At 35.4% G+C, this 14,016-nt stretch overlaps 1 protein-coding gene across 1 annotated transcript in view; it reads left to right on the forward strand.

Annotated features, from left to right (window-relative positions):
* The window catches only part of COL21A1 (collagen type XXI alpha 1 chain), a 119,169-nt gene that overhangs the window by 37,397 nt on the left and 67,756 nt on the right, over positions 1 to 14,016 (forward strand). The window contains exons 4-10 of the mRNA XM_048078060.2: positions 764 to 932; positions 1,639 to 1,855; positions 3,718 to 3,891; positions 6,565 to 6,642; positions 8,996 to 9,004; positions 10,439 to 10,522; positions 12,862 to 12,924. Coding sequence (XP_047934017.1) covers positions 764 to 932; positions 1,639 to 1,855; positions 3,718 to 3,891; positions 6,565 to 6,642; positions 8,996 to 9,004; positions 10,439 to 10,522; positions 12,862 to 12,924 — 794 coding nt within the window. The remainder of the gene's footprint in view (positions 1 to 763; positions 933 to 1,638; positions 1,856 to 3,717; positions 3,892 to 6,564; positions 6,643 to 8,995; positions 9,005 to 10,438; positions 10,523 to 12,861; positions 12,925 to 14,016) is intronic.

A 14,016-nucleotide genomic window follows, 5' to 3' on the forward strand; every position in this document is an offset into this window, starting at 1 on the left:
TTACTAAGTTCTTTCCTTTCTATGAACGGATGCTTTTCTGAAGAAGCAATGGAAAATGATGAAAACTTAAAAAGTTTAGCATAATTTTAATAAAATGAAAAATTTGCTTTCTTTTAATTGATTTAGTTTTGTAAAAATACTGGCCTTAGCATTACATTTCACTTTGCTATCTTGCACTTTTTTTTTAAACATTTTAGTCCACTGCCTAAGATTATTTTTGTGTAAAAAAAATTAAACAAAGATAACATTCAGCCAACTTTTGTTTCCACAGAAAGTATACCACACAATATTTCTCTAGTGAGAATAGCTTCAAGCAGATTCCGGTGTAAGAAAATAGATTGGTGAAATTTTGATTGAAAAATGAAAAAAATAGTTGTTAATAAAGAGGGATGCTGAATTAATCTAAACTGTTAGTGTACCATAGAAATTAACATCTGCAATTTTGTAGCATTCTGAAACCATGTATTTTTAGAAATTAAATCTAGTATTATTTTTAGTCAAATATTGTAATACCTTTTACTACAATTAGTTACAAATCAAAATAGAAATACGTAGTTGCAGTAAAATATGGCATCTCAGTATTCTCACTTTATGTCTCAGAGGATACTGCATGTCACTTCTCTCTTGTTATACTTAACTGGCGGTTCTCAATTCTTCTTTATTTCTTGAAAGGCAGCTACAAAAGACATTAGGTAAGTGATAGGGTATCTTTTGAAAGTTTTAAATCCTATTTTTATCTATATGTTCATTTATTACTTTGCAGAATCTGTTTGTCCAACAAGAATTCCAGTGGCAGCTCGAGATGAAAAAGGATTTGATATTCTTCTAGGACTAGGTGTGAAGAAAAAGGTTAAAAAGAGAATTCAAATACCAACTACTAATGCCAAAGCTTATGAAGTAACCTCCCGTGTTGACCTGTCAGAATTGACAAGGTATATACATTTATAGGTCTAAAATTTAAAAGATTTTGTTTGTTTGATTGTTTAAAGTGAGAGAGACTTGTTCTAAGATTTTGTTTTGGTTTAACCCGGTCGGCAGCTAAACACCACACAGCCGTTCGCTCACCCTTCCCCCTCCCTCTCTGGGATGGGGGAGAGAAACGGGAAAGTGAAGCCTGTGAGCTGAGATAAAGACAGTTTATTAAGACAGGAAAATAATAATAATAATAATAATAATAATGATAATAATACTACTACTAATAATGTGTATGAAACGATGCACAATGCAATTGCTCACCACCCGCTGACCGATGCCCAGCCTATCCCCGAGCAGCCGGCCCCCCACCCCAGCCAGCCACCCCTATATATTGTTTAGCATGACGTCAGATGGTATGGAATACCCCTTTGGCCAGTTTGGGTCAGCTGTCCTGGGTCTGTCCCCTCCCAGCTCCTGCTGCACCCCCAGCCTGCTCGCTGGCAGGACAGAGCGAGAAGCAGGAAAGTCCTTGGCCTGGTGTAAACACTGCTCTGCAACAATTAAAACATCAGCATGTTATCAGCGCTCTTCTCATCCTAATCCAAAACATAGCACCCTACCAGCTACTATGAGGAAAATTAACTCTGTCCTAACTGAAACCAGGACAGATTTATATTGAATGTTCAAACGTTGTCCTTTTTTTTCCACTTCCCCCTTATTTAGGAATGTGTTTCCAGAAGGTCTGCCTCCATCCTATGTGTTTGTTTCTACTCAAAGATTTAAAGTAAAAAAGACATGGGATTTGTGGAGAATTCTAAGCCTGGATAAGAGACCACAGATAGCAGTCACTATTAATGGAGAAGAGAAAACATTATCATTCACTACAACGAGTTTAATAAATGGCACACAGGTTATTACTTTTGCTGCACCTCGTGTAAAGGTAAGAAATAGGTAGGCATCATGTTGGAATACTCATTTAAATACACATTTTTCCTTTGCCCTTCATGTTTTTTAACAATGCACGATCTTATTCTTGGCTGCTTAGATGTTTAAAAATAGATGGTGAGTACTTCATCCATGTTTCCTGAGAGTCCACAGTGGTCATCAGTGCAAATGCTTTGTAGGTGCTTTCTACTCAGCAGTTTCCAGCAGGTAATTGTGAAAATCACAGAGAATGTTTTGCACGCAGCACTTTGACTAACATATGCTGGAAAGTATTTTCTGTGTTTGATGTAGAGGCTAGAAAATTGGAATAAGAATAGTCGATTTTTAGAGAGAGTGTTTGTTAAGTATCTAAATTCCCTTGAAAATGCGTAATGAAAGTTGCTATTTTCTTCTCCAGAAGAGCAGCATACAAAATAAGTTCCGCCTAGATTTGTCTAGTTCTCTGTTGAGTAAAAGTTCCTTTCAGCTGCTTATTTTTCTCACTAAATGGATTCTTCTCTTTGTGTAAACCATCTCCTAGTGTAATCTGAAGATTGCCTTTTCAGTCTTTTTCAATTTCCAGCGAAGCACTCAACTCTGTAAGAAAGATGATCTAAGTTCCTGTGAAAGACATTGAATGTCTCTGCATGTGTGTTTGTACCAGTATAGGAATACACAGCCTAGGGATTCCCATACCTGTCTCGGGGAGTGTTTATTAATTTGAGAGAGAGGGACACTTCAGCAAACAAAGTGGGAAAGGTTTTACTGATGGAGCACTTAGTGGCCAAGGGGGTTCTAATTTTCTGGGAAGTGGCGGCCTGCATTTGAAACCTTCCTCCAAATGAGGCTGAGGCTGAAGGAGTTTGATATATAAGTACTCTGAGAAAGAAGGTCTACTTTCCAAGAGAAGGTCTTAACTACCAGGCTTTTGTTGGTGAGGAGTATTTTATTCTGTTATTAAATGGAGAATTTTGCTTTTTTTCTTTCTAAATTTCCTCTGCCTTTTTATAACTATTTGTAGGTGAAATATATACATTTTAAAGAAGCAAAGTGTTACATTTGTTTTACTGGAAATTGCTGGAAATTTCATTTTTAAGTCAATCTGAAATATTTTAAGTGTTTTGGGGATCTACAAGGAAAAATCGATTTTATTCCTGCAGTCCCAGGTATCCATGAACTGCAAAGACAACTTTTTTTATTTCTTCTGTTTTTCTCTATGCTTATATTTGCTATTATGGAGGACAATAATTTTATACCTTTTTTAGATCTGCACATCTCTAAACACACTATAAATATCACTGCATTATTAACAACCCTTTTTTAAATGATTATTTATCGTGTTACCGTGGAAAATGGAAATGTTTTATGTTGTGATTTGTTGTTTATTTTATTTCGTAATGAGAGCCATTACAAGTAAAATCCGAATCTACAAATGAAAGTACAGTGGAAACAGAGATGCTGTCTAAGTGTGTATATGTTTTCAAGTACCAGTTTGTTTTTACCATGATTTAAGATCTGAAGTGTTTGAGATGTTATATCTGTTATACTGCTGGAAAAAAAGGTCTCTGATTTCATATTTATAAGAAATACGTTTCAGCATGTTCAGGGGCAGACTGAAAAAATCTATGTGAGTTAAAAATAATTCTGAAGCACAGACTTACTTATTAGCAAATACCATTTTCGCAATTATATTATTACTTGGCTACAACTATTTTGCCTGTACAGTTATAATTTTTTTGTGTGTGACAAAACCTGGAACATTGATCATCTCAACCATTGACAGGTAGTTTCAGTGTTGAAAAGAAGTTTTATTGTAATGTAAATTAAAGACATTTTGTTTTAAACATTTCCTTTTTTTTTTTTTTTCACTTTTCTTAGACATTGTTTGATGAAGGCTGGCATCAAGTTCGTCTCTTAGTAACAGAAGACTTTGTAACTTTGTATATAGATGACCAAGAAATTGAAACAAAGCCATTACATCCCGTTTTAGGTATTTACATCAGTGGACTAACCCAAATAGGAAAGTATTCTGGAAAGGAGGAAACTGTACAGGTATGTTTATGTTAAAAACACAGTAATTTAAATATCAGGCTAATTTAGAAGTTCTGCTGTAGGTTAACATTTCATTGCTACTTTCTCTTTTCCTGAACGTACTCTTCTAATTTACTCTAGGTTGAAATATAATATATTAAATTTTAGTAGTTAAGAGGGAACATAAACTGTCATAAGGACCCAGCACAACTGGTGTATCCTGTGCGATGGGTACTTACTTGGTCTCACTGACTTCAGTGGGTGTTAGTTTTTGCCGAAGCACTGATTTGTTGCAGTGCAGTTGCTCAAATCTGGGGAACAGCATCCCAGAGCAGGGGACATCCTCTGTGCTTGACGCTTGCGTGTAATTTCCAGTGCATGGGTTCTGTTGGCACAATAGAGAGAGAACACAATTTTGAGGAAGTTTCCTTCTCATTGAGCTGTCAAGAAAGTATGAAGCACGTCAACTCTAGATATGTTGTACTGCGAATATTTGGTGCACAAACTAGCACTGTTTAATTCTGCTGTGCTGGAAAAGAGCCTTGAAACTCCTGTACCGAGGCTCTCCTCCATTGTGAGGAATGTGTACTCCTCTTGCTTACAGCTGTATGGAGACACCAAAAAGCTGGTAACAACATCAGGCTATGTAGGTAAAGGATGTATAGAGCAGCGGTGAGGACTATAACATTGACAGTGTTCCAGATGTTTGCTAAATAGATTGTTTCCTTATAACAATGTGGTAATAGCATTACAAATTAGACTGAGAATGAAGAAGCAATACTAAGAAATACTGAACTACCTAAGTAGGTGGGTTTTTTTAGTCATTTTGAAAGCTGTGCTTTTTTGTACTCTACTGTTTAATTTCATGATCCTTGCTACTCCTATTAAAACATATTAATGTGTTTTGCATCATCTTCATTAACTCTCTTCAGATGTTGTTAATCATTGCTCTCAATTGTATGCATTTGTAGCCAGGCTTCATTTCTATTATTACCATATTCTAAAAATGTACGCAGAAACTTGGATGACATACTGTGTGCATGACTCAGCATTTCTGGTGGAAATGTAGTTTGTATAATAAAATACTTCTTTGTGAAAAATAGTGAATGCTTCTCACAGATTTCTGGTAGGACTTCAGGCACTTATGTCAAGGAAAGTAGAGATTTTGGAAGTGTAACCAATCATCTCATGTATTTTCCCTGTCAGCGTGGGATTATCCCGTTTTCATAGTTTTGTGCGTTCTAGGATTTTAGTGTTGTTTGTTGTGCCTTGTTTTTTTCTCTTAAGTTGCTGCAGAAATGGGACTTCTATAGATTCCCAGTAATACAGTTTCTCAATTAAAGAATGTTACTAGCCAAACATGTTGTCTATAATAAAAATGAAAGCATTTTAGGAGTGTAGAACTGTATAAGATCCTCTCCTGACAATGGACTAGAAGATAAGTGGAAAATCTTCCTCATTTCCAGCTGATTTCTAAAATCTAAAAAAGGTATTCTCAGTTTCTCAGACTGCAACACATTCTGTAAAGCATTAGTGGTCAACCTTTGCCAGAATATTTCTATTTAAACTGATTATAAATATTTTAATGAATCTGCATGCCAACTTTCCCTGAAAATGTATTGTGAAATCCTTTTTCCTTTGAATCCTTTTTCCTTTGAATCCTTTGAAATATTTTTGAAAAACAAAGTATGATAGAAGGTCCTTCAGAAACTCTTTGGTGATTTTTCATTCTCTTTCTTTTCTCTGATTTATAAGTTTTCTAGTGATGTTTTGCAAGACTTCTCAATTTAATTAAGGTCTTACTGGCCTACATGCTTTCCAGTACAGTGATGGTAAACTTGTGTACATACTTAAGTGTTGAAAATTGTAGCTAAGACATTTTAAATTTGAAAATCTATATTACTATGTATGGCATTGCCAGACTCGATATTCCGAGCTGTATTCCCCCGCTAGTCAAATTCATGGTCTGTGATTTCTTGTAAGTGTAACAGGGTATTTTCCTCTCTGTGGTCATGGTAGGTTCATGACAGAAAAACTAACTTCAGAAATTTCATTCTTCTGTAGTATAGTAACAGAGCAGAATGGCACAAACTTTTGCTTTCCTGGTGCCAATGTTTCTATCAGCTGCTTTTTACAGTTTTGCATTACAAAGCTAAACTAAAACTAATTATTTCAAGTGTCATGGATGCTTTCTGATGCCTTGCCAAAATTTAGTAATCTTACATCTAGTAGAGACAGGACAGTGGAGAAAGATTGAACCAGCAGCATTGTTAAAGTAAAAAGGAAAATGTACGCTTTGCTTGTGCAGTTGTAACTGTTTCCAAATGGTGTTGGCAGCGGGTGTAATTCGTGCTGTGCATGTTTGGATTTATTGCCAAGGATTAAGGGTGGTGATTTCTATTACTTTAGAAAACAAAACCTTGGATTGATTATTTTTCTTTAAATAATTATGCTACAGAATTTTGAATTGGTTGCATGTATGAATCATTGTGAGAAGCCTGATGTTTCTACATCTTTAATTGATTTTTAACTATAGTAGACATACAGACTTCCCTGTTTCTATTGCTTTTTAATATTGTGTTCTTTTTTTAAAAACTGTGGATGATATAATTTAAGAAGGGTCTAGTTTAAACTAATGTCAAACTATTAACACTTTTTCTAAAAAAGTCTTTTTTATTCTGTTTTGAATTATAGTTTGATATACAAAAGCTGCGAATCTACTGTGACCCAGAGCAAAATAATCGAGAAACAGTCTGTGAGATCCCAGGATTTGTGAGTATGATAGATAAACTTTTGCAGACTACTTGGCATTCTTACAAATCACTGTTTAATGCTGACTTAGTAGTGAATTCCTAAAATAAATAACATTACATTGATTCAGCTGGTGCAAACGAATGCTTGTTGCTTTTGCAGTATAAGGTGACCCAGAATTTGTCTGCCTTCACCCTTAGTTTTGCATGAACATATTTTAAAAGCTTTTCTTTTTTTTATTTTTTTAGTTTAGATATTTGATGGTGCAAATTTGACAGCAGTATAGAAGAATCTCAGAATCATCTGTTAGAAATTTAAGCCTTTAAACATTACAAATAAATAAAACAGCTAGGTTACAGCAGTGTAAAATACTTTAAATATTGCTTTTTAACTTATCTGGTATACTTCTATACTTGTTACTTGCCAGGTCATTTAATATCTGAAATTTCTGTATGTACCCAACAAACCTATATTTTTAAATCACCTTTTCGTATCAGAAGTATCAATGCTGAAGTCTGATTTAAAAATCCCATTGACTGAAACGAAGTCAAGATTTCACAAAGTATGTTATGGATAAGACAAAAATAAAATACAGTTCAGGGTTTTAGGATTCTCGTACACAATTACAAAGCTTATGGGGGTTCTTTGATCCTTTCTTTGCCCTCTTACATAGAGTTAATTATACAGTGAAATGTAAAACACATGTAAACAAACTTGGAAATCATTCATGATACACAGTTGGGGCTAGATTTTCAAAAGCATTCAACTCACATCTCAAAAGAGATTGGTTTATATTTACAGTTTCTTTCAAAATGTCATCCTTTGTTTGGTGTCTAAGATAATCAGAAACCAGTGTGTTAGTCTGCAAAAACATATTCGGCATGTTTTGATTTGGTATATTAGGACTTAGGACCATCTTGCCAATTTGACAACAGTGCCCATGAATCTTCAACATCCAGATATTTCATTTTTTCCCAAACTTGCATACACCCTGTTTGGCTCCTGTTTAATTAGGGCCAGTATTTCTATTATAATCAGCACTCAATATGAGTCTTATTTAAAACTCACACATTTAATTTGAGCAACAAGTAGGTGTCTGGATTATTAGCTGTTCTGAAATCTGACTGTCTGTGTAGGAAACTAATGGGTTCAGGAATGCTATTGTAAAGTTAGCTTTAAATCTGTTGTAAACTTGATATTTAGCTATTTACCTGTAACATATCTTCTTGCTCTTTGCAATGAGTAGGTAGGATATGAAAAATGAACAAATGAAAAAAAAAATGTGGCTAAAGAAAGCAAACGCTAAAAACTCCATCATATTTTGCATTCTCTACAACTTGGCAAGAAGTCTGAGCAAAGAGATCACATTTTGCCAGTTTAGTTTCACTTACTGTTGTTGTAAATTAAATTTGGGCTTCACTCATGAAATTCTGGACTCCTTCAGGAAATAAAAATGTTGGATGATCTCCAAGGAGGTAATGAAAGTTGGAGGCATATGTGGTTTGTGGTTGTACTCCATCATAGTGTGGTTGTGTCAGAGCTCCTGAACTAAGCAGGGGCTGTATGTACTAATTATAGCCTAAATTCCCTGAGACGACTGGCTGCATCGTAATTTTAAGCTCCCACTATGATCACTGGGGAAAGACAACTTTCTCTAGACTTTGCCAGAGATGAAAATTGAATACAGAGGAAGCCACCTCTCTCCACTGATTGTGTGTAGTCTGTGGTGACAGTGTGCATCATAAAACTCCTGCACGTAGTGCAGGTAATGGTGGCTACTAAATTATTAATAAGTCAATTACGTGTTTGATGTGCTGAAATATTTGGGGATGGTTTGTTCTATGATACTATGTACTATGTTCTATGTACTATGATACTGCAGATCCATGCAGTCACACAGGAAAGCAAGTGACAGAAAGCCAGCCTTGCCTCTGTGCTGCTACATATTTTCCCAGATGCTGGATTCAGGCAGAAATCAGAGATTTTAGAAATGTTTTGGTACATTCTTGGACATCAATGAATAAGTAGAGGATTTTTTTTTAAATGAGAATTTGGTCCTGGCAAAAGTTGTGAGCCAAATCTAAACATTCAGTGTATAAATATTTACATGGTCCAGTTTTACTTTAAGCTTTGTCATTGCCTTTGAAAAACTGCTACTGGCAGCTCCTTTTGAAAGACCCATAAATGATACTAAAATTCATATATGTTGATAGCAGCTGTACACACACCTGAGAAAGTCTGAAATTTTGAACTGTAGTTGCTTGGTATTTACAGCCCCAAATTTATGATTGGTTTTGGTAATGTTTACAAATGAATTCATTTTGTTTATTGCAAATATTGCTTTATTCTTAAACTGTGTTTCTTCTTGTTTCAGAATGGAGAGGTAGGCTCAATCCTAAACTGCTCAAACTCAGTTTAAGGTAGTATATGACTTTATATAATTTACTATACTAGGGAATATACTCTTTGTTTTGAAAAATGGACAGAGGTTTGCTAAGCTTAAAAATGCTGGATTTCCATTAATTGAGCTCTCAATGGCAAATTCAAAATCAGTTTTCTGTAGAAGCCCACGTTTATTAGAATAAATGGCCTGATTTTTTTCCCAGTTCAATCGAATTGCTCTTATTTGCAGGGCTGGATGCCGTTGCAAAGTGAATGGTCAGGTTCCTGGATCATGCGAATGGGAGCTCCCTGAAGGGGAGCTGGTTTGAAGGCTTAGTATGATAGTTCCCCTAGCCACCCTGGTTACACCACTCCTGCTTGGTACCATTATGAAGGAAATGTGAATTTGCATTTTAAACAGTCATTTGACCCTAAGAGAGAATTCTATTCAGAGACCATTTTAAAAAGTCTGCATTACTGTAGAAAATCTGAAAAAAGATGTTATAGAATGTGTGTTAGATAATAAATACAAAATCTGTTCTTTCATAGCTTGGATTCCCATATTTATGCCTTTCCACATCTCTAAGAACTAGGTCAAAGAGAATTCACTGAATCTAACCTGAATCTCATCTTATAAATTGAGTACAGATGCACCTAAATTTTGGGTGCCTGGTCAAATGAATTTGATCTAGTAACTCTCCCTTTGCCTGCCTTAGTAAAACACTGGGGTTTCATGTGAACTCAGTGGTGGGAAGTAGATACCTCAAATGATCTGTCAAGGTTTAGTGTTTACTGCTGTTTGTATAGGGAGTGTGGTCTGAAGGAGTTCACTGAACTCTCCTTACTAGATGATAGACACCGGTGGGGTTACTGGTCGTAATTAGTGGCAGCAGACAGACCTCACCTCTCCTCAAGTACCTTAATGGCTGGGGCATGTGCCCATGAGGTGGGAGACATGGGCTTTATGCTCTTTTCAGGCTTGTTACACGATAACATGCAGTCAGTTATTGTCACTATGCTCTACATATTATTTATTAATTATTTTTAAAAACTTTTATTAAATAGTTACATTTAATAATTGTTCACACTTCAAATGATGGTTATTGGTTAGTTGAGGAGAACAGATTTGCATGTTGCTAGATTGAAAATTACCAAGCTATTTGACAAAAGATTTGTGGAGGAGCAAATAGAGTTTCAGGTACCAACTCAGTATTAGTACTTACTTTTCTATTTATTTTTCTTCTCTGTTAAATGGTGAATTCATGCATGCAAAGTAGTTGTAAGGCAGTGTTCAGGTGAGCAAAAGTTCCAGGTGAACAAAGGAGTGAAAGCTAGGACCTATGCAACCTAAGGAAAATCAGCCTCATATAATGTTATGATACGTTTGTTCAATGCTTTTGCCATGTGTTTTGATGGTTGGTTTCACTCTTGGTAGTGCATGAATGGCCCTAGTGATGTAGGCTCCACGCCTGCCCCCTGTGTATGCCCTCCAGGGAAACAAGGACCTCCAGGCCCCAAAGTAAGTTTCCATTCTTTCTTCTTGAGTATGCACTACTTTATTTTATTTCTTGAAGTTTTACGTTGATCATCCATGGTCAAGCAGGTTAAAAAAGTAGGGGACTAGTTCTGCTAGTTCTGGTTTCCACTGGATGAATATAATGATTAGGATCCACAGGGCCAGGTTTGGGTGCCATACCTCCTGATAACACAAATATGTCTTCTACTTTCGAAGAAAATGCTTGTGAATTGTGTTTTCTTGCCAATCTTCAGCATTGGCAAGAAATCTTGCACTTGATCAGTTTCATGATCTTGCACTGTCAATTGTTTGAGAATGAAATGGTTTGCTAATAGCATAGTCTTTAACGGAGAATTTTCTTCTTTCTTTAAGAATAGACTAAATGCTTACTGGGAGAGTAAGGAGAGTTCCACCTTAGTTGTTCTGATTTTTATGACCTCTCATCAGTATTGGTGAAGAATTAAAATGCAAAATAGACTTGGGTCTCAGATGCCTAATGTCTCAGATCACTAGTATTTTGCTGTAGTACCTTCCCCAATAACTGTGCTAAATAGTGCTGTTCCCAGTTACTAGCTTTCCTTAAAGGGTAGACCAGAAGTCCCTGAAATGCATATCTTTCATTAAGCAAATGATTGAAAGAAAATACTCTCATCACGTAAGGGTTAACAGTCTGTTGCAGCTACCTCCAGTTAAAGGGCATTTTCCTATAATGACAAAGGTTTCTGATCAGGGAATCTATGTAGAATCTAGTTTCTATCAGGGAAACTATGTGATGGAGATGATTATTTTTTAATGTAATAGAATTTTTGTGTTTTTTACCCTTTCCTTCTTCTTTAGCATATTAAAGAAAAAAGAGAGATAGAAGGAAGTACTTATCATCCTGTACATCCTGTAAAGCATGAAAGAGTATGAAATGTCAGAACTAAGGTGACATGCAATCTTCCAATTGCATTGCAGTATGATATTTGTTTTAGGATAATGGAATAATACAGTTGACAAGATGGTGCCTAACCCAAAAGACTGCAGAAAGAGTGAAAAGACAGCCAGTTTAAGATCTATAGGATATCACAGTTACAGTACATATCAACTTTTGAATACTGGACTTTGCAACCTTATAAATTTAAACTTAATTTATGTGTTTGTGATATTAATGGAGTACAATGAAATTTATTCAATTAAAAAAAATAAAATACAAATAACAGATATTTTAAGTTTTTTAAGCCAAGGGCATAAAATTGCATAGTTTAGAAAGTATATTTGAAAGCAATTTATTTTCTCTTAGATGGACTCTTTAATTTGGACAATAATAACTCAAGAGAACCTGCTATTAATTTATAAAATAACTGTTACTCTTTGTGGTTTTTCTAAAGAGACATTATTCTATGTCCTTTCCCATTTAGTTGAGCATTACATTTCTGTGGTTTATTTGTGAAAAGATGTTTTTTCACAATCATACTGAAAACTAATTTCCTATTTCCCTCTTAATGTCCTCCCTGTTTATAACAGTTCTGCAGTTGTAGCTGACCTGGTCTGTTGGTGGATCAGGCTGAAGAAATGCTTAAAGTGCATGCTTAAAGCTTCTGCAGAAATAAAATATTTTTATGGCTGAAGTCTTAATGTATTTTTCTGGGTCCAAATTAAGTCAAGATCAAGTCTGTTAGTAAAATAAATAGAGAACTGAAATACACCAAGAGGATATATTGAGTAGGGAGATATGCTTTTGCTCTCCTACAATAAACTTGGTCCCTGAGAAACTGTTTTCTTTTCCCTTACTATGGTCATGACAGAGGTTATCAAAATAATTGCAAAGGCCTTATAAGAAGAAATCTAAAATTATATATATATTTATAGACAGCAGTAATTGTGTGGAGAAGAGTTTGTTATTTAACAGGTTTTAATCTTGGCTCCTGCCTTTCCATGCTTTTGCTTTAAGAACTAGACTCAGACAAATCTTTGGTGTACAGGTGAGAGTTTTCCTCCCAGTAGAAATGCTAGAATAACAAGGTTTTAAGAGAGATTTGATGAAACTGTTTTGTTTTTTTTTTCCCCTGTTGCTGGCAATGTTGAAAAGCTTGAAGGCATGTGAGTCTATGGGTCAAGCCTGCTCTGTAATAGTGAGTGTGGGCTTGCTTCTCCAAGTTCTGAACCAGAAGTTAGGAAGAATTGTCCCAGGGAGGGGTTACAAGATCAGTTCCCTTTTGGTGTAGGAATTACTCCTCAATAGCAGGTATCTGGGCTTGCAGCCAGTGTTTTATGGGATGTATTAGTGTTAAGGTTGCTCTCTGCTAATTTTAAAATGCTTTTTCATGTCTTGTTTGTGTCAACATACTACTTCTCTGTAGGGTGATCCTGGTCAGCCTGGGAATCATGGTTATCCTGGTCAGCCTGGTCCAGATGGTAAGCCTGTGAGTACTAAAAACTTAGTCATATATTGCAAATGCAAAACTAGCAGGAGAAAAGACATGTACCACTAATACCAGATTCTGAAATTTAGATGCTTTTGTCTCCATTCTTTGAAACTGTGAATGTAACAAAATCTATGAATACAATTCTATGAATCACAGTATTGTTTCAAGCTAAAATATAAATACAATGGCATGAGGTAGGCACTGTTATAAAGCAGAGAACAGGGTCTCACTGTTCTTGTTGGTCTTTGCATCAGTTTGCAACAGTTAACACCTTCTGACCTTCAAACTTTACTGCTTAGATTTTTTGCATTAGAAACAGTTTAGTGCAGCTAAAATCCTGTTGATTTTGTTTTAGAGATTGCTTCTCATGTTTAACGTTGGTTCATTTAATTTCTTTTAGTCTGCCTCCTACGGAAGTAGTCAATCAAAATATGTAGATGTATGTATACAACGTAAAAATACCTTTTGCAGTTCTACACATTATGTGTTAAAACACGCATAACAAAAAATACCCATATTTTTCTCTTGCCCTATTTTTACTTTTTAAGCTGTCATTCCATTAGTATGGATAGTAAAGAATGGAAGAAAATAGATGAATAACACATGTATTTAAAATAAAAATGCCAGGTTCGACAGTGGCTAGTCTCGTCTTCATGATAAGCATTCTTATTGCAATAAAGTCATATAAAAATAAATAAATGAAGACACTCTAAAGTTTCATGAAAAAATATATTAGATCTGTGAATCTAATTGGAAGCCTCTCAGGTAGTGACAGTTGAGCTGCTCTGTTGAGCAAGATTCTGTTAACAGCTGGCAGTCTCTGCATCTACAAAGCAGTAGTGTGTATGTGCCTCTGGTGTGTTGAGAGAAAGCAGGCTAAAAGCTGGGAGACTGAACCAGTCATGTTTCTTTTCTCAGAATGTGGCCTCTGATGTTAATTAGTATTAATTGGAAGGTAATCATTAAAAAAGTAAATCAAGAAAAAGATAAAAGATATTATAAATAATTTACTTCTAAAAAGAGGATAATTTCTCTGCTGGATACTTGGGTACCAAAAGCAGGAAAAGAAAAGTGCATGCCCATAACTAT

Source organism: Anser cygnoides, chromosome 3, assembly GCF_040182565.1.
Source record: "Anser cygnoides isolate HZ-2024a breed goose chromosome 3, Taihu_goose_T2T_genome, whole genome shotgun sequence".
NCBI classification, from domain to species: domain Eukaryota; kingdom Metazoa; phylum Chordata; class Aves; order Anseriformes; family Anatidae; genus Anser; species Anser cygnoides.